The sequence below is a fragment of the Cucurbita maxima genome, unplaced genomic scaffold (genome assembly GCF_002738345.1).
Source record: "Cucurbita maxima cultivar Rimu unplaced genomic scaffold, Cmax_1.0 Cma_Scf00002, whole genome shotgun sequence".
NCBI lineage: Eukaryota > Viridiplantae > Streptophyta > Magnoliopsida > Cucurbitales > Cucurbitaceae > Cucurbita > Cucurbita maxima.
The window spans coordinates 4,520,162-4,544,710 of record NW_019272018.1 but is presented as its reverse complement, the minus strand read 5'-3'; the positions used below and the strand labels follow the sequence as shown (position 1 = coordinate 4,544,710).

The window sequence follows — 24,549 nt, the reverse complement described above, 5'->3', positions numbered from 1 at the left end:
TTTTTTTTTTTTTTTTTTTTTAATATATGATTTTAACTAATAAGTTAGAAGTTTGAACATCCACCTGAACTACAACTTACTTGGATTATTGCTTAATTAACCAACCGACAAAATCTCACCGGTTAGAAGTCATCCCGACCCTTTTAACATTTTGGGTGATCTTTCATGACTCAATTATACATTCAAGTATACATTGTTGAACCTGAAAAAGTGAAATTGAGCTCAACTAAGAGACACATTTAGCTAACAGATTGCATTTATATAGCATTCATGTAGCTTAGAGCTATAATATGAACCAAAAAAGTACTTGGCTACATACCAATGTGTAGGAAGATACACCGCCAAATATTCTTTGTTCAGTTATTCCATTATATCCACCATCAAAACAAGAATCTCTTTTTGTGTTTGTTTCTTTGAGGCTGGATATCCAAGGAGCTGACATAGAAGATGGATGGTCCAGGTTGAATTTACCATTTCCTGTGAAAACAAAGTAATTTTATTGAAAGTTAGAAAGAGATTAAATGACTGGAGGTCCAGTAAATTACAAGATTCGAACCAGAATTGATCCAGAATCAACGAACACATGATAAAGGCAGCAAGGAACAGCCTCCGATCTTGATGCCTCGACGATCCTGATCCATCGTCTGAAGGGTCATTATCTTCATCTCTGGAAGATGATCCTATTTCCCAATCATAACTCTCTCCTCCTATAACTTGGTTGCTCTCTAGCTCTAGATACATTAGACCAACTGCTGCTCCTTCTACCGGATTCAGGTCTAAAAACTCGAATAAGGAAAAAAACTGTGAGCCAGCCCCCATCATCAATGGGCAAAATACTATCCCCATCAACCCTATCCTCTCCAAATGATGTTTGTAGTGTGCCAAGAAGATCTCCCAGGTCCCTTTGTCGCTCAAGTCGTCTCCAATTATGCTGTCATTCTCGGTCGACTTCTGATGGACGAACAAGAGGACACTCCTTCCTTGCGTGCTTCCTAAGATCTGTATAGGTTCTACTGAAGTTACATGTCTCACAAGAACAACTTCTTGATTTTGCATTCATGAACTGACGAGCATGCTCATCAACAACCCACTTTTTTACCTTCCCTCGGCACAAAGGGCATACCAGCTTTAGCTGCATCTGATTCTCACAAGATGTAGTTTGTTCATCAGCCACAGGCTCAAATTCCACAATGGGGGAAGAGTTTACTGTTGGGAACTATACTTGGATATATTTTTTTAAATAAAAATTTATAGCAGGTTACAATTACATGATCGGCAACCAAGTTTACATGCAAAATTAAGCGAAGTGTCGTATGATTGGAAAACCTACCATCTTGCTGCATTTAGCATACATATCGACCAGACTTGTCCAAAGAGAGGTGCTGGCAGAGTCGAAGTTTATGATTATATAAACATGTATAGCTGCTCATGTGAGTGTAACCTCTGATCATTAAAGTCCATGAGACCACATCCCTTTCAGGCATATCGTCAAACAACTCACGAGCAGTCTGAAGATCACAATAAGTGCATTAACAAGCTTAAGATTCGAATGAAGCCCAAAATCTTCAATCCAAAAGCGTGTCGAGTTTCCAAAATCTAGAGCATTTGACTTAGCACAAGCAGAAAGAACAGAGACGGGTGACATTTGCCTTCCTCGTTTCTTCAAACCTTAACGATCCCTCTTGGATCGACTAGTTTGCCCATAGCCAGCAACCATAGCATTCCAAGACACCACGTCTCTGACAGGCATTTCATCAAACACTTTCCGTCGCGATCCGTGTTACCCCACATAGCGTAACCCGCAATTAGTGCAGTGAAAGAAATTGCATCCCTTAAATTACTTTGATCAAACACCAAATGGGCATTGTTCACTCCACCGCTCTGCACACACATACTAACGAGCGAATTATGAATATACACATCAAACCAAACCCAAGCTTCAAGACCTACGCACGAATCTGTTTCCCTTCACGGGCAGAGGCTAGCTTCGCGCAAGACTTCAATAGAAAAGGAAAAGTATAAGAATCCCGCTTAACTTCCGTGGAATCATTTTTCGACAGAATTAGAGAGCGAGATGGTGTAGGAGATATCGCCGAAGCGCAAAAGATAAGGGTCGTTATTATTTGAAATGTAGTTGTACGGACCTTACCCGCCAAAGACAAGTGCCAATTAGAAATTGATTTTTTTTTTTTTTTATTATTTAGTTTTGGACTTTAAATTATTTTTAATATATTTAAATTACATTTAAAGAAAGGGTAAAATAGGGGTTAAGGATATGAAAAGCCAAATAAGAAATGGAAAATTGGAATATTCAGATTGGGGGCATATATATAAAGGGATCTTTGCTTTGAAGTGTTGGGATGAGGATTCTCGAAGTATTATTAAAGGGGTTTGCCTTTTCTTTTTCAAAACACTCAATTATTTTATTTTATTTTATTTTTTTACAAACAATAATAATAATAATAATAATAATGGAAAATGAGAATCAAGAGAGTTTTGGGAATGAAAGGGCATTTGCATTTGCATTTGTCTAAGGTTTTCATGTTTAATTGGAATATTCACCTTGTCTCTCTCTGGCTATTACATTTTTGTCCTTACCTTTATTCCTTTTATTTTTTATTCTTCCTTATCAAATGCTAGGTCAAACTTAGCCAACCCTATGTACGACCGCCACGTGTACCATTGTATATTTATTAATAGCTCCGTTACATACCTGCATGCACATGTAGAAAATAAATAAATAAATATATAGATATTTTTGGAGACGATAAAATTTATAAGTATTCCCAAATTAAAAAAATAAAAAAATACAATAAAGTAATAAATCACTTTTTTGATATTTCTGTATAGTTCTCACGCTGACCCACGAACTCCACCCAGCGTCGGTTCGCCGCAATCCCAATTATTCCAATTTAATTATTGTCAACTTTTCTTAACTTTAATCCATATTATTTTCCTCCTAACGTCAAAGAATTGTCATTTAAAAATTAAAACATCATATTAAAACTAGGAAATCTAAATTTCATCAATTAAACAAATTATCTTGCTTAAAAAAACTTTTTTAATTCTATTTTAATATCTACAAATTTTATATATTTTTATTTTAGTTCTTCAATTTTATATAAAATATTATTTTATTAGTCGGTAATGAACCCCAAAACCTTACCGGACACATAAATTTATTAAAGTAGTTCGATATCAAATCTATGTTTTTGTTCACTTTAAAGCATTTACACGATTCACCTATATAGAATACTCATTAAATAAATATATATTTTTTTTCGTAAACTTAGCTTGGTATGATAGGGTAAATTGAAATATTAATAGATATGTCATGTCATATCAATATTATTGCTAACCGTATATGTAACCTTCTAAGCTCATAGCTAACAAACATTGTCTGGTTTGATTTATTACGTATTGACGTCAACTTCACAGTTTTAAAACGTGTTACTAGAGAGAAATTTTCACACTCCTATAAAAAATGTTTTGTTCGTTTCTCTAATCAACATGGAATCTCGTCGGTAAGAGTCATTGTGAAAATCGAATTTGCATATGCATGCCATATAAGTTAAGCAATGGGAGTGGCCATCTTTTTGTTGAATTTATTGAAGGAAGAGAAATTTGGAGGGTTGATGGATGAGCACTTAATAAATAGGAATACATTCCAATAGAAAATAGGAAGGGGCAAATATATTAATAATTCCCCAACAAACAAGTTCTTGGAGAAAACAAGTTCTTTGCTTTAATTAACCCCTCCTTTTTCTTTTTATTTTGTAATGAAACTACATGGGGAAGGCTTATTCGTCCCAGTTAGACCAAACAAACGTAATCCAACACAAAGGCATCGTATTCATTAGTTCTTGTACTGTTTGCTGGTGTGTAGCTAGCTAGCTACCACTTTCTACATAAACCCTCATCATCCCAACCTCAATTATATTGAGACGGTGTTTATCGTGGTCACCTTAAAATTTTATATCCTACGTGTTTTCTTCCTAATCAAAGGTAACAAATCAAACACTTCCATAAATAACCCTAACTTCGTCAATTATGAAACTCAAAAATAAAAAAAAATAAAAAATGTTCAACTTCAAGAATCGCGTCACGAGGAAACCATCCGTGTAAAGGCAAAGGAACAAAAGAACAATAGAACGCTACAAGAAGTTGAAGAACTATATAAACCCCCCGTTCCCCCCAGCAAACAATACCAAAATTTAAATCTCCTTCCACCAATTACCCAACACAACCTTCCTTTTCTTCATCAAAGGTGAGTTCTTTATTTTGGAATGAGCTGGTCATCAGGAGACTGGATATGCAACGCTTGCCAGAACGTAAACTTCAAGAAAAGAGAAGCATGCCATCGTTGCGCTTACCCCAAGTATGGAGGTCCTGACCCTTCAACTTACACTTGCAACAACACGGAGGCGTTGGCCGGAGACTGGTACTGCACCACCCTCACCTGCGGAGCTCACAATTACGCTAGCCGCCCCAACTGCTTTAAATGTGGTGCGTTCAAGTCCGCCTATCCTTCTGACTGTGCTGCCTATCAGTATGGATCTGATGCAACTATCCCGCCTGGATGGAAATCCGGAGACTGGATTTGCCCAAGGTACGCACACTCAACAATCTGCATTATTTTCACCTATACAACACTTCAAATTCCTTACCCAAAACCATAATGCTGTGTTCTACAGAATGGGATGCGGAGTGCATAATTATGCAAGCAGGACGGAGTGTTTTAAATGCAAAACGCCAAGAGATTTCGGTAAGTTCATATCAATTACAATATTTGATGCTGTAGCTCAGTTGGGTCTGTAATACAACTCTGGGCGCTGCAGGTGCTGCAGTTTAAAGCGAGAAGGAATTTTGGAAGACTCTGTTTATGCGATTATATCGCCTACCTGGCATCTGATTCCTATCAAAATGCTGCCCTTTTCTTTTTTTTAATGACTAACAATAATAATGTAAGCACTTAGAATAGGCCCATATACTTCCTCCACGATCGTTGTAACACAAGCAGTTACTTGGTTAGGAATTATGGTATGATATTATTCACTTTGAGCATAACCTTTCTCTCCATGGCTACTATCTATCTCAAACAGAACTGAATGAGATGTGAATGGTGGCTTTATAAACACAAAATCAAATTGAAGCAGGAGGAAAGGTTAAAGATTCAGAATCTGTGTGAATAGCAGGCAGGTTCCTAAGAAGATAAGACTCATAATCTCAAAGAAATAAGTTGTTAAAATAGATAAGAACCAGATGCCCCGCTTCAATGGACATTAATGGAAAACACCCTTCTAATAATCACCCTCAAATTCTGAGTCAAACTCAACTCTAATTTTGTGGCTGCAAACAAGATTTTGTTTATTTTGAAGATTCCAATTAACTTATCATGGAAAATTCTTACCTGAACTTGTTCATCGTCATCATTTTGCTCATCCACTGTTCTTGCTTCTCTTTGCTTCACTGAAGTAGGCTTGTTTTGATTTTGTTTTGTTTTGTTGGTTGGATGACGTTGGTGAATTTTCAAGTGAGGGGATTTGTGAAGGAGAATTGGACACCTCAGAACCACGTAGTTCAAAAGAATGAACAATTATTGCATCCAAATGCTTTTTGAATTTTGATCGCCTTGGATTTCTGATGGCGAACGGCGCAAGAGCATTCCTCACTGTATCCAAATCGACTTCACGACTGCTTCGTCTTCCTCCTGCTTCGTCTCGTTTCTTCCCGCCGTTTAACTCCTCCTTCAATGGAGCAACCTTCTGTTCCTCCACCGGAACCCCTTCCATGTCCATTAATTTACAGTCGCATGCCTTTGCGCGAAACCCTATAAGATCCAAAACCCCCAAACCTGAAAATCCCCTTTCACCCGATTCGTCGTTCGAATCGCTGAAATCGAAGCTTCTGGCGAAAACCCCTTTGCTATCTTCACCAGATTTCAAAATTTTGCCCTTCAGGAAGGGCTGGCCGTTGGTTTCTTGCAATGGTGGGAAGAGGAACGGTGGTTTGGCGTCTGGGTGGGGCCTGGGTTGGATCAGCTTGGCTGATTGCGCAAGTCTATTGGCCTTGTCTGGGTCGAAGGTAACAGAAGATTTGTTGGTTTATCTCGGTTCTTCTGTTGAAGACGATGCTGTTTATTGGGCCACTGATTTCTCTGGCGCGGATAATTTGGATGCGGAATTGGGTCAAAGGAAGCTCAATTTTATCGAGCTGCGAATGCTCATGGTAGCCACGAATTGGTCGGATACATGGGCAATGGGACAGTTGGCTATTGCTGGTCATGTAAGTGCTCAGAATTGGTTTTTCAATTTGGAGTATGAACATCGTTTCTTAAACTTCTTAATTACTTAAAATGTGGTTGAATCTGTGCGTACCTTTCTGGTCTGTTCGATTGATTGCTCAGGGCAGGGCTTTGCTAGATTGGCATAGAACATCACGTTTCTGTGGGCATTGTAGAGAAAGGACAGTCCCAATGGAAGCTGGGAAGCGAAGGGAATGCTCCAATCAGTCATGCAAATTGAGGATTTTCCCTCGTGTGGATCCTGTGAGATCATAATCCTTTGCTTTTATGATTGCTGAACCTCTGCATGCTGACGGCTATGTATAAATCTTGTTCATTGCAGGTTGTTATCATGTTAGTCATTGACCAGGAGAACGACCGCGCACTCTTAAGCAGGCAATCGAGATATGTGCCCCGAAAATGGAGTTGCTTAGCTGGTTTTATGGAGGTACCTTTCTTTGCCAATGGCAAGAAGAATGATAGAAATAATACATTTGATAGAATAAGACTTCTAGCACTAATGAATATAACTAGTTTATTTGTAGTATGATATCATGTGTTGTGAGATCTCACGTCGGTTAGGGAACAAAACATCCCTTGTAAGGGTGTGAAAATCTATCCCTAATAGATGCGTTCTAAAACTTTGAGGGAAGCCTAAAAGGGAAAGCCCAAATAGGACGATCTATCCCTAATAGATGCGTTCTAAAACCTTGAGGGAAGCCTAAAAGGGAAAGTCCAAATAGGACAATATCTGCTAACGGTGGGCTTGAGCTGTTACAAATGGTATCTGAGCAGCGGTGTACCAGTGAGGATGTTGGGCTCTCAAGAGGGGTGGATTGTGAGATCCCACGTTGGTTGGAGAGGGGAACAAACCACCCTTATTATAAGGGTGTGTAAACCTCTCCCTAGTATAGACACGTTCTAAAACTTGGATGGAAAGCCCAAGTTGTTACATGTATTTCATGAACTAGAGAATTCATTGATTTGCTTTTGTAATTGCCATCAGCCTGGAGAAAGCTTGGAAGAAGCTGTGATAAGAGAAACATTGGAAGAGACTGGTATTGAAGTTGGAAAGGTGGTCTATCACAGTTCTCAGCCATGGCCAGGTCTGTTCATTCTGAAAGTACAGCTTCTTAACTACACCTTTGCACTATCTGTTGGTACTTTCGAAACAAAAACGCTCATTTTTCATGTTTCTCATCGAGATATATATATATATGTATCTGTAATCTATCTTTTAGGCCATCAGTTTGAATCTTCGTTTAAATTGTAATTCTTTCTCAGTTGGACGAAGCACAATGCCGTGTCAATTGATGGTTGGGTTCTTTGCGTATGCAAAATCGCTCGATATCAAGGTGGACAAGGCTGAGTTAGAAGGTATATTGACTAATGTTCACATTATTTGCATTATAATGTCGCCACTTCTAGCTTTCTTTCTAAGACAACTCTTGAAATTCTCGTTCACTTTGAATGGATCTGAATTGGTTGAAACTTTGTGTACAGACGCCCAATGGCACACCAGAGAAGATGTGAAGAAAGCTTTAACATTAAGCGACTACGAGAAGACGCAAAGATCTGCAGCAGCCAAAGTCGAACAACTGTGCAACAGAGTTGAAAGCAGACACAGTCAGTCTGCTGATATCAACGCTGAAGATGGTGGACTTGCTTCCATGTTCTTTCCTGGCCCTCACGCAATCGCTCATCAACTTATCTCCTCTTGGGCTTATCAAGACGATGGAAAATGAAGCTGAAACTCATATGAATCAACCTTCCAGGCTGAGTTTGATGTAGCATTTTGGCTTTTGAGGCTAGTGAGGCTAGTTCGAGTTGCATAGCTCTGGGCATTGGCATTGACAGCACATATTCATTGTTCCTTGCAAACAAATTGCAGTTCTTTGAGGCAGAATCCTTGTAATTTTTCTTGTTTCATTGTCTGAAAATACAATGCAGCAGGTGGATATTCTTCACATACTAGTTTCTACCAAAGGGAAAAAGTAGAGCTTCTAGTTTTGAGCCATTGATAGCTCCAATTTTCTTATCTAAGAATACATAAATGATGCAGCTTCTGAACAAGAGAGAAAAGGCTAAGCTTTCTCATGTAAGTTTCCTGTAGATCTAGACCATTTAATGGCTGCTCTGGCCAACGCATCCATGGGGTCAATACATTTCTTCAGAATAGGATCATCTGGAGGAAGAAGATTAAGCAATTCATCAGAAGCAAGTATTACTATGTTCACAGCCCTTATCAAAAGAATATGAACAGCAATCCTCAACAGATTTCTTGCTCCTTCCTGATCCCTTTTGTTCAAAGCTTCAACTGCAGGAACTAAAATATGCTTTATGGTTGCTTCGTCTGGCAAGACAACCTCAAAGCCCTGAAGAAACAAAATGAAATCAGAACCAAATTCTGGAATCATTTACTAAATAGATCTGAATGTATTTAACAAAACCTGATTTTGTAGTCTCTCACGGTAAAAACCAGTCACTATAGCTGCATCAGTCGCAAGCAGCCCAATCCGGACACTGCTCCCTGCTTCAAGTGGCTTAAGCTTAGCCTCTTTAAGCTCCATAGCAACACAATCTCCCACATGAAGGAAAGGTAATTTACAACTTGTGTCACCAAGCCACCTATGCGAAAGATGGCAAGGTGTAATTAGGCACCGAGCTCCAGATTGCTCGAGAAACACGCATTTTTGCTTCAAAATCTCGATGATGGGAGCATCAGTCTGAGCATGTTGAGAAGAATTTGCGGTGAATGTAGTCAATGAAGTGAGAGGTGGGATCCCTTTGCCTAATGCTGGATCGCTGCAGACAACAAATGGTATGCTCTGTTGTCCATCCTTCAAGCTCCACCACACGAGCTTTTCCAAGAAAAGTAGAGTAGAAATAACCGATACTCCTCCTATGACACCCACGGTATTTGGCTGGACAAGAAGCGGCTTAGGAGCTCGACCTTTTGACACAGACTTTCCTGCACTTGATATCTTCTTGGACACTGGTAAGTTATCATTCTCATCCGTTTGAACAACAGAGAAAATCTGTAGAGATGAATACGGGTTTAATCTCCTTCTAAAGCGAGTAATGCTTTCGTTAGCATTTCGTCGAACGGGTGCGGGGCAATTCAGTGCATAAAAGGGCATGGCCATCCCTCCATCAAGCATCCTTTATGTAAAGAGCAAGAATTTCAGTGGGATTCAAACTAAGCAGCCATATTTCTCCTCAGAACAGATAGATAATTCAATGGGTGGAAAGAAATAGAAATTTAACTCATGCCCCAAAACCAAAACCCAAAAATCTGTCAGGATAAAAATATGAAGAAAGACATGATATTTACACGAGAGTCCATGGAAGTACAAAGGTTGTATGGCGCAAAACTAGGTAAGACAGGAAGAGAAGCTCCAGGAAGTGCGGTGATTGAATTTGATAGTGAAAATGAAAGGGAGTCGGAAAGAATCTTACATTATTGTAAATCTGTCACGCTGTCAACCTTTTGAGCAGTGAAGCGCTGTCAACCGTTGAAGAGAAGGATGACAAAAATGAAGGTCTGGTCAGTGGGGCATAGCACTGGATAGGCTCACTCTCCTCATGCTCACTTCAAAATCTTGGATAAATTATATATATATATATATTTTAGTTAAATGAAAAGAAAGTAAAAATTAGAAATTATGGATAAACAATAAATTTATATAAATTTGGTTATGTAATTAATATAGTAAGAAATCTTAATTGAACGATTTCATGCAAATTTTGTTTAACGTTCATTAATAATAAAAAATAATAATAAAGAACGTAGCTATATATATTTATTGAGTTCATTATTGAAAGATAATTAAATGGAATTGGATGCGAAAATAAATAGAAGATTTAATTTCTTAATTTTTGTTTGGTTTGGGTAACACAATTTAATTTAAAATGATCTCCGCCATGTAAAATCAAAAATCGAAAATTCAATAGAAGGCCCTTTATGACCATGATTTTGTTGCTTCTTTTTCACTTCTCACACGCTCTCTCGTCTTCTTCTTCTTCTTCCAATTCCTTTGAGTTTTGAGAAGAATACCAAATGGGGGAAGAATTTCGGAAGCGGAATACTGATTGCGTTTATTTTTTGGCTTCACCTCTTACCTGCAAGAAGGTCTGTTTTTGTTGCTTAAATAATCTAACCCCTTTTTTGAGGTCATCGATTTTTTTTTTTTTTTTTGTCATTTCCTTAATGTTATAATTCCTTATCGATATGCGTCAAGACCGGAGGATTTGGGTTAGGATTACATTGTTTTATTGCGACTGTGAAGATCTTGCTTTCCATTTGAAGGGTTTTCTGTAACATTCTATCGAAATGCATCGGCGAGATTTTCTGTTTGAGTTCTCTAATTGTACTTGTTAATGTTGAACAGAAGTAGGGTTGGTTTCTGTGTTTCAATTTACGGGGCGTCGGACATTGTGGATGGTCCTTTTCAGTTCATTTTCTACCCCCACACCATGATCATTCGATTTCTCGATTCTAATGTGGAGTCTGGTTTTCGTGTTTATGTTTGCTTTCTGCATGTTTCAAATTTTTATTTTAATTCGAACGAGTAAAAACTACTTCCTTTCAGGGGTTTGATTGCGAGTATCGGCACAGCGAGATTGCTAGGCTGAACCCCCGAGATTGTTACTACTGGCTGGCGGGAAACTGCTTGAATGCAACCTGTAGTTTTCGGCACCCGGTAAGTTTATAATCTGTTTGTTGAAATTTCCCTTGAACTTAGTTGGAGTCGGTGACCGCTTAATCTATCTTATTTATATATGTTTAGCTATGAAGCTTCATTGGTAAGAACACTTTCTTTGTATGCTGTAAAACTAAATTTCTGTTGGAAGGGCTGCACATTTCTCTGATGTTTTTTTCACTTGGGCATTTTTCCTGGTCTCAACTTTGAATATGCCGTCGTTATGCTTTTGCTCAAAGGTTCAATCCCCATAACTTAGGTATCTGTTATCACAAATCTACTCATGTCTTGGTATAACTAAGGATAGTTATTTTCGTTTTGTTGATTTATTGCGAATAGTATTAGATCTCCCATTTTCTCTAGGCATGCCTATATTGGTGGGTAGAATTAGATTATTCTTCTTCTTTTTTCTTTTGGATTGTAAGTTTATTTGGAAAGCAAGTAATGCTGTAGTCGATTTATGGTGCCGATTTAAGAAATACAATTGTCGAAGTGATCTGTTTTTGTTTACTTTGTTATGCAATAAACAATGCCGGTCTTTATAGACTGTTCTTAGAGCTAGCAATTTAAATATTTAGGTTTGAACAGCTCTTTTCTGTGTTGGAGAACTTGTTGAACTTTGTTTTTTACATCAACATGAAAAGGAGCCTTAGTCTTATTTCCTGTTGTCATCACCTTCGTACATAAATAGGTATAATCTGTGAATGATATGAGATTAGTTATGGTGATGTATATATCTATTTGTTGAATGCTCGTGCTGTGTAAACATCTAAAGGAAGCCAGGCAGGAGTAAATAGATCCCTCCAGGAATTTATTAAGCCTTTCGAAGAATCTCATGCATTCTAGTAGATTGTTTCAAATGTTATAATATTTTATTGACCCTGTCCAGTACACAGCGTTCGAGGTGGATAACGCAAGTAGTTGGATACCTATCATGTGATCTTTATTAAGGATGCTTTGTTCGTAAATTTATGCCAAATCCTCGAATGGTTTATTCAAGTTGACATATGACCTCCATCTGTTAATACTTTAGACATTAATCTTTCCCCTTTGTTGAACTAACAGTTTCTGTTACCTTTCGCCGTTGATGGTCTTCTTGGAACTTTATCGTGCTCTCATTATGTAACAACATTGTTTTTAAAATTTGTGCTTTCCTTTTTCTCCTTAGCCAATGGATGGTGCTGCTGGAAAAGTGTTTGAATCTTCTCAATCTTCTGTACCTGTGAATAAGACAAATATTCCCTGTTATTTTTATTTCAATGGCTTCTGCAGTAAAGGCGATACATGCACTTTTTTGCATGGCAATGATATCACTGTTGCTGCAAGATCTACTAAGATAGGCAATACATCTTCCTCTGAAGATAAAGCAGCTTCATCTCACAAAAATGGACTAGCCTCTACAGATGCAGATGCATTTCTTCATCCATCCAAAAAAGTAATTGGTCCAACAATTGAGGGGACATTTCGGGAGAGTCGCAGTCAGCCCTCTGCTGAAAAAGTTTCGATTAGAAGTGCCTGTGCAAAGATCTCGTTGCCCGAGTGTGAAAAAGTGGCTGTTGATGAGCCTGTCTCCTTACCTCTGACTGAAGGATCTAAATATAGTAGATCTCATGTACATGTAGTTGCAGATCAGAGTTATGAGGAGCCAATGATGGACAGTTCAGAGGACGAAAACCCCTTGGAGTCATCCACTGGCTTTGATGTTGTTGTAGGCCACGAGTTGGAGAATTTGGATAGTGACGATGATTCAGAGTACCTCCTATCAACTAATCTGGAGCAAAGAGAACTGGATGCTGAATTATGCAGGGACGACGATGAAGACTATATTGCATATGATCCGATGCATTCTGATTTAGAACTTCTTTATGAACGTGAGATGCACTCATATGACCATTTAGAGCGCAATTCTGTCCTTTCCAACGACAGGAACATTATCAGCTGCTCGAGAGGGAAACTTATCAAGTCCTTGTTTACTCGAAAGAGAGAGCTCACACTCATGAATATAGATTCAGAGGAATGGAATCGTACTGATCTTCGAAGTTATCTGCAGAGAGACAGTGTTTCTGGTAATGGTTCAATTATTGGTTTATCAAGGAGAAAAAACGGAATGTCTTGTCGAACTAGTAGAAGCTTTGCAAAACCTTGGAAGAATGGTTTATATCACCCAACCCTTGGAAGAAGACTGCCATTACATGTGGGGAAGGTTTCTGGAGAATCACCCTCAGAAAATTTAACCTTTTCAAATAGTATTAGTGGTTATCGATCGTTTAGGCACTCAAGACAATACAAGCCCTGCAGGTATTACGACGGATATAGATTGGCCAGACGACAACATCCACTGTCCAACATCTCAAGAAGACCTGTCTCGAGGGAACCCGTTCCAAGGGATCATGGATTCAAGCTGAAGTCTGTCCCATTTAAAGGACCAAAGACCCTTTCTCAGATCAAGGATGAGAAGAGAAAAGTAGAAGAAAACAGAGGGTTGTCAATGAAAAAACGTCATTCGATCGGATGTGCTTCGTCCTCGGCTGACTTTAGAGGGCCAAAACCTTTGAGTGATATCCTGAAAGACAAAAGGAAGGTGGAGAAGCTTGTGAAGGAAATAATTACTTAGCTGAATAAGTTGGTGTAATGGCAAATAGTTTGTTTTTCTTCGAATCTATGATGTGCTAATTGTGATATTGTCAAAAGAAATTTAGATACTGTTCCTGAATCCTGGGCTTGTAGGTGCCATAAATCTTGTCTCTCTTAGTTAGAGGTAGCTGAACCAGAAGCTTAACTTGATGGGGTCCCTCTCATGTGTTGACTTTGCCATTTTTTTTAGTATTAAGAGTGTGTTCATCTGCCCCGGAGCTGCTGAATTCATCGTAGCTTATACCCTTCAAATCTTCCACTGCACATGTTCAACTTTAAATATTAACATAAACAAGATGACATATTAGGGTGTGTACGTAGTCTAATGATATAATACATATTAGTTTGTATTTACACTTTTATATCCTTCAGTGCTTCCTCTTTCCATCAACTAGTTTAAATATTTTAATAGTGATAATTAATTTAAAAGAATTAAAGTAATTAATTATAAATGAACATAAATGAGAAACATGAGCATTCGTGTAAACCATGAAAGATATGTAAAATCTTAAAACATAAGGAAGATAATTTTATGAAAATTTTATAATACTAAAGTTTCTCATTCATATGAAAATATATCATTATTATTTTTAATTCACAACGTGTGATATTTATTTAGTGTTGGGTAAGGTGGGTTATAATTTTAGTATTTCTCATTCTAAATTTTATGTCGAAATCAAATGAAAAAAAGGATGAAGGAAGAACATGGGAGAGAAACATGGTAACTGACTTGGTCAACTAATTTTTTAAAGAAAACTAAGTTTTGTTTTTTTTAAGAAAAAAAGAAACAGAAAATTCAGTTGCCATTAAAATTTCCTAGTTTTACCCAAATTGCATCGTCCTCTGTTTTATAAACCAAAATAAATGCCAAAAGAAAACATAACAAAATAAATAATATATATATATAAGTAATAATAATATTTAGAAAAAAAAGGAAAGAAAAAGAACTCCCAAAAAGCGCATCTTCTTCTATTTCTTCTCCTTCTTTCCTTTTTTTTGGGTCTCAGATTTTAGAATAAACATGACGGGCTTACAGAGGTCCGCCGTGTCGTTCCGGCGTCAGGGATCCTCCGGCTTGGTCTGGGACGACAGATTCTACAGCGGCGAATTGAAACCCACAAAGCGTCACTATGAAGAACACCTTCAACCCGACGTCCTTTCTCTTTCCAAAGAGTTGAGGCCTTGTCGCAGCGTCGGATCCACCGCCACCTCTGAAGGAACCCGATCTTCCGCCGTCCACCGCATGGAGGTTATATCGCCGTCGCCAACGCCAAGTATGGGGGACCCATCTTCACCGAAGTTCACCGGCTGCGGGTTCTGCGGCGTGTTTGGTCGCCCCATCGGCGGGTCTCGCCATCAGAAATCCAACAAACATTGATCGGAGCAATTTGATTTCGTTAATTCTCTGCAAGTTTTCCCCTGGGATTATTAATTTATGGATTGTTTGTTGAAAAGAAAGAAATTACAAAAAGAACCAAATGGAATTAATCTGAAACTGAAACAACTGCGTCTATTCAATTCTATGAATTCCTTCTTTCAAAATTAATTATATTTAATATCAACTTATTTTTCTTAAAACAAGAGACCATTAACAACCTATGCAATATTTAATGAAATTTATTCATCACATTATCAAATATATATATATATATATTCATGCTACCAATAAACTTTCAAAATAATTGCTTTGAACTTCAAAGCTGACGCATGAGGCGGACTAGGTAATTATGGTAATTATTGTACATTAAAAAAGTCAACACGAACATGTTCGGTCAAGGACAATCAATTTCAATTATATGTAAGCTTGTCCTGATTAAATCATACAATAAAAAGCTTTAAAACATTTATATTTATTTTAAGTGTTTAATCTTAACCCAATCTTTCTTTTTCAAAATCAAGAATCATTTGAGTAAATTATATTCGATTGAGACTTAAAGACAAGAAAAAGAGTAACATTTTTAGAATAATTAAATTTTAATTGACTTATACAAATTTAAAAAAAAAAAGAAGAAAAAGATTGCCCGGAACTATAGGCATACATAAAATATCATTGACTTAGTTACCACATTAAATGTATGTAGTTATTATTATTATTATTATTTTATATAAGACAGTTATTATTCAAAGTTAATATAAAAAAAACAATAATTATTGGGTATTTTCTTTGCTGCGCCGTAGATATTCCAAGTATTTTTTTTTTTAAATTACAAAATCCAAAAAGAATGCCAATCTCTAAAGACAGTTCGATAAATAGGCCCAGCGTCCTCACTGACACTCTTTCTTTCCTCCAATCGAGGTTTGTTCTCCTCCCCAACCAATGTGGGAGGTCACAATCCACCCCCCTTCAGGGCCCAGCGTCCTCACTGACACTCTTTCCTTCCTCCAATCGATGTGAGACCACCCCCAAATCCACCCCCATTCCACCCCCTTCAGGGCTCAGCGTCCTCACTGACACTCTTTTCTTCCTCCAATCGATGTGAGACCACCCCCAAATCCACCCTCATTTGAGGCCCAACGGCACTCTTTCCTTCCTCTAATCGATGTGGTCGATGTGGGACCACTCCCAAATCCACCCTCCTTTGGGGCCCAGCGTTCTCGCTGGCACTCTTTTCTTCCTCCAATCGATGTGAAACCACCTCCAAATCCACCCCCCTTTGAGGCCCAGCGTCCTTACTGACACACCACCTCGTGTCTACCCCCTTCGGGGAACAGCAAGAAGGCTCGGTGTCTGGCTATGATACCATTTGTAATGACTCAGATCCACCTCTAGCAGATATTGTCCTCTTTGAGTTTTCTTTTTCGAGCTTCCCCTCGAAGTTTTAAAACGCGTCTGTTAGGAGAACGTTCCACACTCTTATAAATGATGATTTGTTCTCCCTTGAACCAATGTGGGACATCACACATTATTATTCACATTTGATACGTAAGGATGTAGTCATAGTATGAAAGATATCTTTAACTTCTAATATATTTGATCAGATAAGCATTTTAAATGTGAAAGCTTGGAGATTTGAACGTCTTGACGGTAGAAAAATTGCTAATGTGTTAATTGTAGAGTCGACATTTAAATAGATGACATATGTAATCTTTGATATATCGAAGAAGATTTTATTTCTTATATTACTAGTTCAAAATATGCTCGGTCAACACAATCTCAAACATACGCATGCTGAAAACTTCATCTACTAGAAAAGAGTTAATAGAAAAAATGGAATCAACATTCTTAAAACATCAAATAAGAAAAAATCCGTTATTTTCACCCATAATTTTGACATGTTAATCAAATCTTCGCATAAGTTTTTAAATTCGGTAGAGAAATTAGTTTTGAGATAATTATAATTATTAGTTTATTTGTTAATATTGAACGTGAATCTGTTGGTGGCAACCGAGAAATTTGAAAGAATTCTTTAATACAAGAGAACTTTGTAAAACTATGAAAGAATGCTTGATTGATTTTTTACTTCTTCTCCCAATGCCAACATATGTATAGGTAAATTGGGACACTTTCCATTACCCTTCATTATAAAAAAGTAATGCATCTATTTAATTATGAACTAATGAACGTACATGTATCTATTTATTGATGTACTGTATATGTATCTGCCAACTGAATATATATTTTTCATTCACATCATACCCAAAATATTTGGAGAACGAACTCAGAATTGCCCTTTGATCATGTTTTTACAACCACAGCCACACGACACAAAAAAAGAAGAAGGGAATTTCATGTGCATGCATTGCATGGGATGCTGAAGAGCAACTGTTGGAGCTGCATCATCTGAACGGCTGCGTTTTGAATCTGTTGTAGCTTTTGCTGTTGCTCCGCTTGTTGCATACTGCACAAACGAGCCGCCGCGGTCGGGGAATCGGCAGACAGTGGAAGAATAGGGAGGTTGTCGCAATTGCAGATTTCAATCATTAGGCCATCTGGGTCGTGGAAGAACAACTGGTCAACAAAGATCCCATCGTCTTCCACCTCACACTTCACGTACTCTATTCTCATCTCCTTCAGCTGCTTCTCTGTAGCTCCCATGTTTTCACTCTGAAATGAAAGATGATTGTCTTTAGGGTTTATCACTCTTTTCTTGGGCTTCTCGTCCGCCTCACAAGATTGCAGAAGATGTATCCCCATCCCGTAATTGTACAACCTATTCCATAAAAGTTTTAATTTTTAAACAAAAAATATAATTTTGATTAAAGGGTTTTTGAATATATGTATAAATACAATACCATGCGCCATGGAAGGTGAAGGAAGCAGGTCTTTTAACAGGATAAAACCCAAGAACTCTCTGGTAGAAATCCACAGATTTCTCAACTGAATTGCATACTATTGAGATGTGATTCACAGCCTTCAGACGAAGAGGATTCTTCATCTTAATTAAATGAATAATCAAAGAGAAGTGGAATTAATTGCATTCAAATTGTTCATTAATTAGGGGATTTATATCGAGTGTGAGGTGGCACAAGCTTTAATTAATTAATTTTTTTAATTAATTTGAGTAGCATAAGTTTCTGTATGTTTGATTAATTTCCAGTCAACGGATGCAATTAATAACTTATTAATGGAATTTTGTGCTTTTGACTTTGTCAAACTATAATATTTTATGTTTTGAATAATTAAAGGGGAAGAAAGCTTCAATTGTTTCGTCCTCGTATACACCCTCTCCTTCGAATCATATCGAATCACGTAGTATTTGATATTTAAATTTTTATATTAGAACGTTGTGTTTTAAAATTTTAGATTTGAATTTTTAATATAAAATTCATGTGAAAGTATGGGTTTCCGGAATTACTTAAAAAATAACAAAAATTCCAGAGACCTTTTTCCTCGGTCAAAAAATAATGGGTCAAACTTAATCGTATGCATTAATAAGATCAATCACTAAAATAAAACGTCATTTAAATATAATTATATTTTGGATTTACCAATTGCTCCTCCTTTTGGTCGTTATCCCTTCGATATTATCCATTCCATGTTTATAATATTCCCTTAGATTTCTCAGACAAATTTCCCAACTTTGTTCACCACAAAAAGTTTTTAAAATTAAAATTTGATTTTTTAAATCAGTATTTTCAAAAAAATTATCATATATATCAAATATAAGAACAAATACACGACCTCTTAAAATGCAAACAAAAAGAAACATTTTTTTTTGTGAAACCTTTGGCCTGCACTATAAATATTTTATTAGAATATGATTGTCACGCTATAATTTATATCCATTTATAAATAGTTTATGTTTATTTATTTTGAATGATTATTTAAAAATATACATTATTGAAGAATAAAGAACTACTCACATAAATTATGATTAAAGAAAATATGGTAGTAAGGTTTGATGCATGATATTATTTTAGAAATTATAATAAATGACATATAAAATAATAATAATGTTGGAATTATATAGATGATTGTTTTTTTCTCCCTTTTTAAGTTAAATTTTATATAACTTTGGTAAAGATAATTGGTATAAAATAAGAAAACAATAGAAAGAATTGATTTTTATTAAAAAAGAAAAAGAAAGGAAGGGAGAGTATTGAACGCCGAAAAAGGGCAGTGAAGCATGATGTTTATCCAGAAAATTCAGGGACAAATCGGTAATTTCGGGTTTCGCAGTCGTCGGCTGGGCTCTCTGTCAGTGGACTCTCATCCCCATCCCGGACTTCTCTTCGGTTCTAGGGCTCGCTCCGAAGCTCTTCCCCTCTTCACATTATTCCGGGAAAATACTGAGCGAATATGGACGGAGACATTACAGTTTCTCTCGACAAGCTTCCCATCAAACGTTTGGAGGCCATAGAAGAAAACGGACTCGAGAGATTCCCATCGTATGTTAATTTTTTCCTCTGGTTTTACCCCATTTTTGGTTCCTGAGATAACTGAGGAAACATAAATTACTTGATATGCGTGTTAAGGTAGAAGAAGATGTAGCTTAGTTGACGAATGCGTGCTTGTGATTAGGCATTTTAATTCTGATTACGTTCGTGTGTGTACCTTGGTGATTGTTTAGAGTGAACTCTGATACGAGTTTCTCATTATGCTAAATTATCTGGAATATAATCTGTCAATGTATTTCTCGTTTTTCCTTGCGAAGTTTCTTATTAACTTCTCGAACGTTTTTGTTTAATTAAGGTTGATTGTTTGCTATATTGTTAATAGAGATGTAGGGTATGAAGAGAAACGGTTGTCGCTTATTCGGAGAATTGACTTTGCTTGGGCAATAGAGAAGGACGATGACAAAAAGAAGCAGAAGAAGAGCTCCAAGGAGAGTTCAACGCCGTGGCCATGGCAGAACATGATAGAAAACTTGCAGTTGGCTCATCAGGAGCTCTCTGTTATCATAGACCTGATCAACACCGTGAGTTTCTAAATTAAACGCCTCTGATTTTGCTAGATTTTTACCATACTGTTTGTTGTATAAATAAAATATTTTTTGTCTTGATATAATTGTAGGTGGAAGCTAATGATGCAATAACAGTGGCAGGGATGACAAGGCCAAAACTATTACCTAATGAAGCTTTATCTGATCTTGGAGTGTCTGTAGCAACGAAACTACAATGCTTTCGAGTACTAGTTTTATCCTTCTTTCGTTCACAGAATTATGGCCATTTCCGATTAGCTTGCTTTCATTGGGTTGGAGCAACTGTGTTAAGATTAATTTGCAGTATTATTCAGTAAAATTTCATCTTATTATCTGTACTATCGCTTTGGAAGTGCCTGATTTTATCTCCTACCCCTTAATCTCTACAGCATCTTGGTAAATATTTCAAGCAGTCAGCTAAAGGTTTGGAACGCCAGGTTGCAAGGGAAGCAAGATTCTACGGTGCTCTAATTCGGTAATCAATTCACTTCATTAATTATGCAATCATTGTGTAATGAACCTTTGTTAAAAATCATTTGTCATTGTGAATCTGACAGTTTGTGCTCGGTAGTACTTTTTAAAATCCCGAAGTGTCCTGAAATTAAAATATAAATATTCTATAATTTTTATTCTCGGGCCTTTAGCAATTTAGATAAATAGAAGTTTCTGATAAGATAACTTAGTTATGCCCTTCATATAGTCATGTGTCATTCTATAAGATTTATAGGGTAAATGATCCGTTCTAGGTATTAATTGCCTCATGAAGACCCAGATTTACGTTTATGGCATATCCTCAACTACTCCTTTTGGGATCCTAAGGTGGATGCTGGCAAAAACAAAGAGGTTATTTTCTTTAAAGGGGTGGGATTAACCCTTATTCAACTGGTTCTTTCTAATAGCTGCCTGTTTTCTTTTGTATGCATTCAGGACTCGTGTATCTTTTGTTTGATTCAAAAAGCTTATATTTCTCATGGGAGGGCGTGTGATAATGCGTGTTATCTAGCCAACAGGAGCTTGGCGTTGTGTTGTTTGAGAGTGGTTGATTGGGATTGTTAATTGCTGACTAATAACCTTGCTGCTTCAGTTAAGTGGCTTTGGGCTTTGAAGTTTTTGTTGTTAGCAATCTACTTCAGAACATATAAGATTATTGCAAGAAGATTTGGGGTTCAGTCCAGTAGTTGGGGTTCCAATCAGGCTTCATTAAGCTCTCTCATCATAGTTCCAGAAGGCCATTGCTTAGGATTTTTTGTCAATCGGGGAGCTTCATTGCAAACTCAAATGGGTAGGATATAGATGATCATTGTACTTTTCATTTTTTCACTCTACTGACAAATTTTATTTTATTTTTTAAAAAAGAAAAAGACCTGTCATTTAGACGAGCTCCCATAGTTCCGATATTGTAGGGAGAAAATATTGGTTGCTTCCCTGGAGGAGGTTATTTTCCATATTCTGTCGACCCTTGCTAAGGTTAGGTCATTAAGCAAGGTGGTATTCTCGAGGCATCTTGTTGAAGTGTAATGGGGGAACCTTGATTGTAGATCTTTTCTTAACTGGGAGGTATAGACTCCTTTCAATCTACTGCCACTTTGGGCTTCCATCTGTCACCCCGTCATCAGGCATATACCCTATCTAATAATTGGAAGATAAGGGAGGTTGCTCCAAATTTCCCTTTGTATAGCTTTGTATGGTCTGTTTCCTTAGTATGTGTATGGGGCTTCTTCGTAGCCCCTTGCTACTTTATAAGTTGCACCTTCGCATATTCTCCCTTTCTTTGTTTTTGGTTCCTTCATCTTTTTTTTTTCTTCTAATAAACCTTTGGATTATTTTGGGTTCGGCCTTCTTAATATTCTGAGCTTGTTATTTGATTCTTTCGTAACATTTCATCTATAAATTGAGAATTTCCACCATTTGAAATTTAATAACTTTTAACTTCTGGAATTTACTTTATTTAATATCTAATTAACCATAAATATAACCATATATTAGTTTATTATAGTGCCAATTTCTATACTAAGAATCGGAAACTTTTTTGTACTTTTAATGCTTTCTAATCTTCACAAATTTTCAGTATTTGCTGATGATGTATATCAGATTGCAGCAAAATTGGAAGGTTAAAAGGCAGCGTGTGGCTGCTGCTCCAGCTCCTGCAAATGAAGGCTTTACCATTGATTTATTTGACAGTTCATCATGTGACCCGTCATCTGTGTTTCGACCATCTTCATCTACGATTCGTGTTGAACATGATTTGTCTGGAATGCTGACAATTAATTTACCTCCAAATTCATGCCACTCCCTTCGTTTTGGATTTCTCAGTGGATGTAATGTAGAAAATTCTTTGGAACTTGGTAACAACGAGTCCACAAATTCAACCAACCAGTCTTCAAATAAAAGTGAGAAGGAGTTTACGAATGACGATGCGTACATCAAGGAAACAAACTCACTTCTCCGTGAATTTCACCATGCCATTTTCAGTGAGCAGGTGGTTTCTTTATTACATTAATCTTGCTCAGTATACGCCTTTTCTACTTTTGTCCCCCACCACATGATACATCGTTTGCTCTACTGGTTCCAGGTGTTTGATTTGGTGAACCGTGAAGCATTCAATCCGTCCTTGGGTATCAACGTGACTGGCATACGAGAAAATTACTTGCAATTAAGTATAGATCAGGGTACCTCGGTCTTCATCTCTCTTGTGCCGTCTAGTCAAAGTTGCCAACTAGTTGATGGTGCAAATACCGAGATTTTGGATAATACTAATTTACCTTTTGATTCCCTTGATGGGATTGAATTACCAGATAGAGATGACCACCTTGAAAAGAAATTGCGGAATCCTAATCATATAACCTTTGAGATATATCTGCAACAAATTTTTCACGCGCTAGTGTTTGTAAAATCAAATGATAGAGCCATTTCTGCCTTCAGCAGGCAATCGGCTCAAGTTTCTAATGATGGGTCTGGGCTTCTTGGTCATTTCTGTTTGTCTCTGGCCCACAGAATATTCGCAAACAATGTTCTCATGGAGCTCGAAAATGTGGTATAGTCCCAATTTCTTAATTTCTTCCATTTTTTGTCGATGATGAAACTGCACTGTTTGGATATATATATATATAACTAAAATGGTTATGATTCCTGTATTTGATGATACTCAGCATATTAAACATACAGTTTATCTTTGGTTGTTCTTAGGTTTGGAAGGTCCCATTTCTTCAATTGATATCTCATCCTACTTGGAATTCTCGAAAATCTTCATGGACGTTTTTCATGGAAGTTCCCTTGTCCATACTTCATCCTACTAGCATCCAAGCTCGTACATCAGACAGTCATCAGATGAATAATGTAACCAAATCGCAATTTCAGACTAAAGTGGTTGTAAATGATAATTGCATTACTATTGAGGGGGAAGGTGCTCCTAATGTCGTTAGCTTGTTCAAGCGAAATTCCAAGGATATCTATTCGATGAACAGATATGGCTGTGACTTGGCTGATCTTCCCGTGATAATTCTGCTGCAGGTGAGCACAAAGTCGATTTCCATGCTTTTAAGCTGCCTTATCAATGGAAAGGAATAGTAATATTATCATCGTATTTTTGCAACAGGTTGCAAGCCAAATTGTTCTTTGGCTTCATGAAGAAGCTCTAACCTGGGGAATAAAGGCCAATCGTGACTTCCTAAGTCTGTCATTTGAGCTAGAACAGGGCGAAACACTCCGTCTGGTAGCCCATGTGGACCCAGAGGATGCTCAAGGATGCCTTTCTTGGTGGTTGGTAATGGACGATGGCTTGATGGATGACAGGAAACTTAATTTTGACATATCCGATGTTGTACCTGAATACAGGAAATTTTTGGGCCATTTATCTCTGGAAGTTTTGCATTCAACACTAATGGATTTGGTTAGTTTGTGTAGTGGATTTGGTAGTAGCCTATAACCACCAAATTGCATTGAATTCTTGTAATTTCAGCCTCTAGATGTTCAAATCTAATGAAATCTTCAATTTGTGCCCCCATTGCTTCCCCAAGTTCATATATTATACATATACTATCCAAAAACAGTAAAGGTGGGCCTGATGACCTGGATGGCTGGAAGCTGACTTCAAAAGGAAGTAACCGTTTGGAAATCCTTATCGTCTAGTGAGTTCTCTATCTTCAAAAAATTGAGTAACCTAGGTTTGATTTGTACTTAACTTTCTTGTGGTGTTTTCTGTCCATTTTCTTTGTTTGAAAAGTCAAGGTGGATGATTTGAATCTTATAAGGGAAACTTTCAGAGTATATTACAGTTGTAAGAGATGAAATGCCTTAGAATTTAATTCAAAAGCTCGTGATGATGTGAGGCTGAAATCTCGAAACTTAAATTATGCTATTAATATTGTTCTTTTGTTTTACTATTTGAGTGGACAGAGGCCTTTTTTTTTTTTTTTTTCTTTTTCTCCTTTCGTTTATATATGACTAAATTGGCCTAGTTTCATTAAAGGCTCCTTATAAGCTCTGTAAATAGAAAGCCATCTACTATTTAGAATTCTTGAAGACATTTAAAAAAGAGGGAAAAAGTCCAAGAACTTCATGAAGACGT

The 24,549-nt window shown here is 37.1% G+C and overlaps 8 protein-coding genes across 11 annotated transcripts; 5 read left to right on the top strand and 3 right to left on the bottom strand.

Moving 5' to 3' along the window:
• Positions 1-360: 360 nt before the first annotated feature.
• Positions 361-2,010, bottom strand: LOC111497207. The gene is made up of 2 exons (XM_023147928.1): positions 1,100-2,010; positions 361-999 (listed from the first exon to the last, which is right to left on the bottom strand). Exons 1-2 carry the CDS (start codon positions 1,136-1,138, stop codon positions 361-363), a joined length of 678 nt encoding a protein of 225 aa, XP_023003696.1. The 5' UTR covers positions 1,139-2,010.
• A 2,027-nt stretch (positions 2,011-4,037) lies between these two features.
• LOC111499143 (zinc finger Ran-binding domain-containing protein 2-like) lies at positions 4,038-5,111 on the top strand. Of its 2 annotated transcripts, XM_023150643.1 has the most exons (3): positions 4,038-4,609; positions 4,695-4,765; positions 4,839-5,055. In XM_023150643.1, the coding sequence occupies exons 1-3, from the start codon at positions 4,287-4,289 to the stop codon at positions 4,850-4,852; spliced, it is 408 nt and encodes a 135-aa protein (XP_023006411.1). In that variant the 5' UTR covers positions 4,038-4,286; the 3' UTR covers positions 4,853-5,055. The 2 variants fall into 2 exon arrangements, with proteins under 2 accessions (XP_023006411.1, XP_023006418.1); XM_023150650.1 differs by having other exon boundaries at positions 4,275-4,609; positions 4,695-5,111.
• A 341-nt stretch (positions 5,112-5,452) lies between these two features.
• On the top strand, positions 5,453-8,300 carry LOC111499124 (nudix hydrolase 19, chloroplastic-like). Its single transcript, XM_023150608.1, has 6 exons — positions 5,453-6,285; positions 6,407-6,547; positions 6,627-6,731; positions 7,290-7,389; positions 7,568-7,660; positions 7,787-8,300. Exons 1-6 carry the CDS (start codon positions 5,644-5,646, stop codon positions 8,026-8,028), a joined length of 1,323 nt encoding a protein of 440 aa, XP_023006376.1. The 5' UTR covers positions 5,453-5,643; the 3' UTR covers positions 8,029-8,300.
• Positions 8,178-9,840, bottom strand: LOC111499133. 2 transcript variants are annotated; one of them, XM_023150629.1, is made up of 3 exons: positions 8,734-9,840; positions 8,558-8,658; positions 8,377-8,468 (listed from the first exon to the last, which is right to left on the bottom strand). In XM_023150629.1, the coding sequence occupies exons 1-3, from the start codon at positions 9,442-9,444 to the stop codon at positions 8,465-8,467; spliced, it is 816 nt and encodes a 271-aa protein (XP_023006397.1). In that variant the 5' UTR covers positions 9,445-9,840; the 3' UTR covers positions 8,377-8,464. The 2 variants fall into 2 exon arrangements, with proteins under 2 accessions (XP_023006388.1, XP_023006397.1); XM_023150620.1 differs by having other exon boundaries at positions 8,178-8,658; positions 8,734-9,838.
• A 377-nt stretch (positions 9,841-10,217) lies between these two features.
• On the top strand, positions 10,218-13,853 carry LOC111499504 (zinc finger CCCH domain-containing protein 32-like). 2 transcript variants are annotated; one of them, XM_023151074.1, is made up of 3 exons: positions 10,218-10,415; positions 10,876-10,986; positions 12,155-13,853. In XM_023151074.1, the coding sequence occupies exons 1-3, from the start codon at positions 10,344-10,346 to the stop codon at positions 13,598-13,600; spliced, it is 1,629 nt and encodes a 542-aa protein (XP_023006842.1). In that variant the 5' UTR covers positions 10,218-10,343; the 3' UTR covers positions 13,601-13,853. The 2 variants fall into 2 exon arrangements, with proteins under 2 accessions (XP_023006842.1, XP_023006835.1); XM_023151067.1 differs by lacking the exon at positions 10,218-10,415 and adding an exon at positions 10,422-10,786.
• Positions 13,854-14,604: 751 nt separating this feature from the next.
• On the top strand, positions 14,605-15,086 carry LOC111465235 (uncharacterized protein At1g15400-like). The gene has a single exon (XM_023109585.1). It carries the CDS (start codon positions 14,642-14,644, stop codon positions 14,996-14,998), a length of 357 nt encoding a protein of 118 aa, XP_022965353.1. The 5' UTR covers positions 14,605-14,641; the 3' UTR covers positions 14,999-15,086.
• A 2,128-nt stretch (positions 15,087-17,214) lies between these two features.
• Positions 17,215-18,005, bottom strand: LOC111498318. Its single transcript, XM_023149473.1, has 2 exons — positions 17,854-18,005; positions 17,215-17,771 (listed from the first exon to the last, which is right to left on the bottom strand). Exons 1-2 carry the CDS (start codon positions 17,994-17,996, stop codon positions 17,348-17,350), a joined length of 567 nt encoding a protein of 188 aa, XP_023005241.1. The 5' UTR covers positions 17,997-18,005; the 3' UTR covers positions 17,215-17,347.
• Positions 18,006-19,149: 1,144 nt separating this feature from the next.
• LOC111498312 (mediator of RNA polymerase II transcription subunit 17-like) lies at positions 19,150-23,985 on the top strand. The gene is made up of 8 exons (XM_023149458.1): positions 19,150-19,449; positions 19,781-19,979; positions 20,075-20,188; positions 20,372-20,457; positions 22,074-22,461; positions 22,555-23,016; positions 23,169-23,492; positions 23,578-23,985. Exons 1-8 carry the CDS (start codon positions 19,361-19,363, stop codon positions 23,905-23,907), a joined length of 1,992 nt encoding a protein of 663 aa, XP_023005226.1. The 5' UTR covers positions 19,150-19,360; the 3' UTR covers positions 23,908-23,985.
• The last annotated feature ends 564 nt before the right edge of the window (positions 23,986-24,549 follow it).